The sequence below is a fragment of the Carya illinoinensis genome, chromosome 16 (assembly GCF_018687715.1).
Source record: "Carya illinoinensis cultivar Pawnee chromosome 16, C.illinoinensisPawnee_v1, whole genome shotgun sequence".
NCBI classification, from domain to species: Eukaryota; Viridiplantae; Streptophyta; class Magnoliopsida; order Fagales; family Juglandaceae; genus Carya; species Carya illinoinensis.
Genome location: NC_056767.1, coordinates 7,525,370 through 7,532,184, shown reverse-complemented (window position 1 = coordinate 7,532,184; position 6,815 = coordinate 7,525,370). Strand labels below are relative to the sequence as shown.

At 36.4% G+C, this 6,815-nt stretch overlaps 1 protein-coding gene across 1 annotated transcript; it reads right to left on the bottom strand.

Moving 5' to 3' along the window:
• Positions 1-1,475: 1,475 nt before the first annotated feature.
• Positions 1,476-4,055, bottom strand: LOC122299791 (subtilisin-like protease SBT3). The gene has a single exon (XM_043110238.1). The coding sequence runs from the start codon at positions 3,987-3,989 to the stop codon at positions 1,644-1,646; it is 2,346 nt and encodes a 781-aa protein (XP_042966172.1). The 5' UTR covers positions 3,990-4,055; the 3' UTR covers positions 1,476-1,643.
• Positions 4,056-6,815: the final 2,760 nt, after the last annotated feature.

The following is a 6,815-nucleotide window of genomic DNA, read 5'->3' as shown; positions in this document are numbered from 1 at the left end:
TAGGTCCATCTTTTTTGCCATTCTTTTGCCATTTCCATACTCAGTTTTTAGCTCCATTTTCGTGCCTGTTTCTCTCCAAATCTATGTGCTATGGGTTTCGATCATGCTCTATTTTTTTGACATGCTCTATGGGTTTCTACGTCCGTGATGTTGCTGCATGGAGTACTTTGCAACCCGATCCCCAGCTTGTGTTTCTCCTCCAAACTCATCCCCCCTCTTATTCAAATCCTTTGCCTTTGGCTTCAAATGCTTCAACGGTTTCACTGGTGGCATTTTCATTGGAGATTGCACCATTTGACAATTCGATGAGCTCACATGGAGCTTTTGCAACAATTTAGAATGATCTGAAACCAGGTCTGATCTCTCCGCAATTTGCATCGGAATAGTATTATTATTATTGCTCGCTTGCAATTCTTCCTCTGCATCGAAAGCCCATTTTTCTCCCTCTTCTTCATCAATCCGATCGATTTTCTTGCTGAATGGGGGAAACCATCCCTTGAATCTGACCAGTAGCAGCTCGACAATGGCGTGCACGGTGTGGGGTTGTAGGTTAAGTTGCTTCGCATAAATGGCCAATAAATTATTGTTTTAGGCGAACGAATTTAGACAAATAGTGTTAACTTTAACGGAAAACAACAATAAATCGTTAAAACAAGATTTTCTGTTTGATAACCGCTTTTTATATATAAAGATATATATATATATATATATAACACTAGTTTAATCGATCGATCTGTGCAAGTTGCTGAGTTCTAACTCTAGCTGCATGTGATGTATTCGTGTCTTTAATGGGTAGTGGACAATCGTTTACATGATGTCATGCCACCATATCTCATACAACATACTATCTTCATGTTTATTTCTGCCGGAGGGATTTGCAACGGGGATATATATGGGTAACGGGGACGGTGTACTTTGAGCAGTGAGATCAATGTCTCTTCAGGTGATTAGACAGACACGTAAAGTAGATTTTACTCCAAAAGTAGTGTTTGTTAGCAATAGTAAGATAAGCATAAGCTTCCAATATACGTTATAAATCCCATGGGTCACAATTAATTCAGACCAAGTAAATATACATCAAACCTAAATCAATATCTATGATAGCTAGCTGTCGTGATAACACTAATCACCTAACACTTACTAATCATGCATATAACTTTTCCAAGAACAGTTTTTGCCCATTAATATATGATGGCCATCATAATCAATATGTGGATATAAATATCCCGTTCATATTCTGGATATATACCACCCTCATCATATCGATGATCGTGATGATGATCAGCACACGTAACAAAAAATGTCTGTACGTACTCTTCTCCCAATATTACTGAATTTTGCCCTCTTTCTTACAAGATCGAAGACATATATAGATCATACTTCATTTGTCCCCATAATAATAATAATATAATAATAATATTATTATTATTATTATTATTATTATTGATCTGCTTACGTCCAATAGAACAAGTTACTGCATAAGAACCACAGAAAACCCTATCCATTAACTGCTGCAGATCAATATATATGATCTGTAGTTGTACCAACCGGCCAGTTTTCTTTTTTCTTCGGCAGAGGATTACACATCGGTTAGCTCAACTTAAAAACAACTTTTATTTAGCTCAAGTGAACAGTCAATAATGCTACGATACAAATTCCGAGCTAACCCTTGTGGCTACTATGGGGCTATTCACGATGTATTTACCTGCAGTATGAACCCAACTGAGATAACCAAAAACTGTCGCCTCTTTTAGCAATCGTGGACCTTCTATTGCCAGCTTGAAACTTTGTTTCTCGTTCTTCTCTTTGAACACCAATTTGTCTGGCTTTACACTGACTTGAATCCCTTTAATGGGTGTTATGCTTGCAACATAGATTGACTGTCCGTCTCCAACGTTGGTCACTGTTCTATGGAATTCTTGTACGGTTGTTGCATCAGAGTTCGAGTCATTCGCATTGAAGAAAGCAATAAAAGAAGGGTAGTTAAGATCCAAGGAAGAGGTAGTGCTGGAACATTTGTTCGAAGCCGACTTGGTGATGATTTTGATCTGCTTCATGGAGTAATTTAGAGCACAGAGAAGATTTACGTAATCTTCCAATTTGACGTCGTAAATTAGCCCGGGGTTTATTGCCTTGTTGGGATTGATATGCCCGGCACCCATGGCTAAAGGAGTAGCCACTGTATTAATGTTATCACCGCCCTTGTCTTTGATGGGGCCGAGTGTGTTGTCCAAAGTGTCCGATGTGGTCATCAGGGCTGACCTGATGGCTGCGGGGCTCCATTCAGGGTGTGCTCCTTTCAAAAGTGCAGCCACTCCTGCTGCATGTGGGCATGCCATTGATGTTCCGGACAACAGAATAAAGTTACTAAATAGTTCGTGGTCGTCCACCAGGGCCGCCGCGACATTTTGTGGCCATGCAGCTAAGATTAAATCACCAGGAGCCATTAAGTCGGGTTTCAAGACAAATGGGCAGCTCGGAGATGGCCCTCTAGAACTATAGCCAGTAACACTTGGTGCTGGTTTTGTGCCGAGGATAGTCTTTTGAAATTCCAACTTTGCTTTTGCCTTGGAGTTGATCTTGATGTAATCTTTGACAGTTTCTCCATCCTTTCGATTCAAGAAAACTGCCGGAAAGGGGCTCTCGATGAAGAACTCCAAGTCAGTATCATTAGTTATAAAGACACCGGCTGCAACTTTTGCTAGTACAACTTTCTCAACTTGCAAAGACAAGGATCCATTCCGGTCTTCGCACACAACAATCTTGTGCCGAACTTTCTTCAATTTCTTCAAGTTAGCACAGTCATTCATAAAAACAATTGGACGGTGGCTGAAATATGAATTTCCCGGAAAGAGAGACGACCCCTCTATTGAAACTCCATTGCCAAGAGTAATGACTCCGCGAAAGTCACGGTCTATGTTACCAGCAGCAACAGTTAAAACCCACGGCGTGCCATTGTGTAGAGTCCCAATGAAAGGTCCCTCATTTCCTGCTGATGTGGTAACGAAAACGCCCTTCTCCAAGGCTGCAAATGTAGCTATGGCGACAGGGTCCTCGTAAAAAGGAACCCCATCCAAACCAAACGATAATGATATGACATCCACACCGTCCATAATTGCTTGATCAATGGCGGCAATAATATCGGATGTGACGGAGCCGTTTTCCCAGAGAGCCTTGTAGATGGCCACCCTTGCCCGGGGAGCCATGCCTCTAGCGGTTCCGGGGGCATAGCCAAAGAAGGATGCACCTTCAACATAGTTTCCAGCAGCTGTGCTCGACGTGTGTGTCCCATGTCCTTCTGAATCTCGCGTGGAATTCTCAATTGTTTTGGTCACATTCGGATATTCGGCAATCAGACCTTTGTTAAAGAACCGAGCTCCAATGAGCTTCTTGTTGCACAAAGACGAATTGAACTCAGAGCCACCTGCACATTCTCCTTTCCACCTTGATGGAATTTCTGACATGCCATTGTCATTAAAGCTTGGGCTCTCTGGCCAAACCCCTGAATCCACCACCCCAATTATGACATCCTGGCCATAGTTTGACGCTGGCCATGCACCTGAGTTGGAGTTAAGGCCAAGAAATTGGGAAGAATGAGTTGTGTCAGCTCTAACAGGCAAGTCCCGGATTGAAGAAACAAAACCTGGAGATCTTTTCAAGGCCTCAAGCTCAGATAGAGAAAGACTTGCAGAGAAACCATTCATAACATGCGTATAGCTATAGATAAGCTTAGAAGAGGAGGCGGTAGTACTTGTGACATTATTGGTGCTAAGATCAGAATTTTCCAATACAGAGGCAACAGTGGACAAGTACCAGTTATGGTGGGCAGAAAAGGCTTTAGGCATGAAAGATGAGTCCATGTGAATGATATAGTTGTTAGATTCTCCCAAGGTGGAAGCTAGGAGGTGGGAGATACAGAAAATGATAAGGCACAAGTACAAGCTGTGAATATGCGAATTAGCCATCGAAATATGGCAATGAATGGGCATGCTGTTGCAAGTATCACAACTGCAAACCAGTACTTATACCCGTATACACACGTACACTAGAAGTATGAGAACCTCTTTCTTCTTTCTTTCTTTATTTTTTAAAGTTTTTTATTCTTTATTTTTAAAACGTTTTATCGAAATGCTCTCACGTCGGACGGAGAAAAGAATGCAAAACTAATGATATTTACTAAGCCTGTTATTATTTTTCAAACTTGTCTGGCTAGCTAGTATGCAAGTATATATTTTAGTGAGAATGCTGTAAGTATAATGAGATTATATAAAATAAATTTATAAATTGATGTGATTTTATAGAATTTATTAGATCTATTTTATAATAAAAATAATTTTTTAATCTGACGTATTACATTAAATTATATCAGTTTGTAAGTTTATTTTTATATAATTTATTTATAATTAAAATATTTTTCTATTTTAGTAGGGAGCTTGGATCACTTTCCAACTTTCTAAGCCCATTTTTTAGGTGGTGGGCGCTTGACTTATTACAATATATATATATATATATATATATACAAAATTTTTCTTGTCATTCTCACACTTTACACACTACATTTATTTTAATTTTTTTTATTTTTTTTATAATAAATATATAGTGTGTGGATGATAAATAGAATAATTCAATTAGTTTAATAAGAATAAAATGAAATAAAAAATAAAAAAAATATTTTAATATATAAAATATGTGGTGTGAGATAATGTATAGCATTCCTACATATATTGGCATTAGTACATCTTCTAGTGCTAGCTGGAGGTGCTGCATGTGCTAGCTGTTTGGCAAATTTAATCAAGACCGCTGAGTTAGGGATGCCCATGATTGCCCAGTACCTTATCTTACGCTCATGATTTCGATGCCTTGACTGGTGGAGGGATATTGCAGCAATAACAATGACCTCACCATTGAATGGACAAATTAACAACTCGAACTACACGCAGTCTATCTGCTTGACGAAATGCAGATTTCAGATTAATGATCGGCGGCTGTAAGAAAAAGGTTTTTCACCATCAAAGGACTAGAGCATGCAAAGCCAAAAATGGGATGATCATCAAAGAAGATATTGATCCCCACCATGTGCCCCCCAAATTCATGTGCAGCGTCTCTCGCTCACATATGCGTATAAGGTAGGAGTATGGTACTCACCCCATGTGGGCCCGGACGTGTCTGCACAGAATATCTTGAAAGACAGTGCCTGTAACATTCTGTCCCGGCACTCGAAATTGATAAGCCTCAGTAATGATGAGAGAAATAGCCACATAGAGCGACTCTTATAATATTTATTATTTATTTATTAATATTATCTCCAAATATCGCCGATAACAGTTAGGATATAAAATAAAAATAAATCATTTACTTCTTTTCAAGAGATTCAGCTTTTGGGACAATCGGTCCTGATTTTATACCTTATCACTAATTGAGGATAATTATTGTTAAGATATAAAATAAATAATAAAATATATGATAAATAATATTTATAATTATAGATTAGGTGAGTATTTTGTAATTTTTTTTAAAAAATATAAATAAATATAAAATTTTATATAAAATAATAATAATTTTTTATTAGTAAATTATATATTTTTTTAAAATAATTATATTATATTTACATACATCACGATTATTATGTGTAGCATTACTCATAAAATATATATCTTTTTTCTCGGCTTAAACTCTTAAAACAATTAAACGGTGACTCCACAACAATAATAAATTATATCGTAGACAAAAAATTAGCTTGAGGGAACTTTATCAACCAATTATCATGTCTTATAATTTGTGTATTTATAATCAATTCGTTTACGTACTGTCCTTGATTTTGGCATGAAATTCAATATGCATGGTTGTTAAAGAAGCTGATCAAGGCAAGCGTTTGAAATGTCACTTATTGCATGTGATCCAGCTTGTACGCATGCAAAAGCTTCGAGTACGATTTGTCATCGAATTAAACCATGATGTTGAACGTCCTAGCTGCTATAAATAAAGTGGCTCTACAGCCATAGCCTTGGGACCCAAATTGGGTCCGAAAGTGTAAATTTTTTTTAATGTATTTTTAAAATATTTTAAAAAATATATATTTTTTTAAATTCACAACATTGATAAAAAAAATATTAACTTAATCATTAAATAAAAAGTAAAAATAATAAAAAAAATTGTACAGAAATGTTCGGACCCATTACCAAAATCCCAGATATTTCTCTTAAGTTATTAATGGTCAGAAGACAACATTAATGGTGAGAAGACATCATTAATTACAATTGAAATTGGTGACTTTGGATGTTTCATCATGTATTTGGAAATCATGGATATCTATTATGGATCCTGGCCTCTTTGGCTATGTGTTATTATTGATCTAAAACCAATCACAAGAAAAGCCAACCAGCTTTGTCATGATCAACTTTCTTAGGTAAGTGTTTTGTCATGAGTAGTTCTTTCATTTTGACGTTATAAATATGTGAGACTCGGTCCTTACGTGCGTAGTTTCAACGCCAAAGAAAATAGATGACTATGTTAATTATGTTGACACTTTCCGTCTAAACTTCATCTTAGTTAGTGGTCCAACACGTGGACCTAAAACGTGTGAAATATTTAATTAAAAAAAATATTTTAACTAGTTAATTATAAAAGAATTATATAAGAGTATTAAATTTATAATTTGATGTGATTTAATATAATACGTTAGATTATAAAGTAAATATGACAAATCACGTATAATTACGTTAATTTTTTTATATCTGTAGCATTTCTCTTAAATAAAATTGGTGAAATATAAAATTAAGATTTAAATTTAGGATCTATATTTTGATACAATGTAA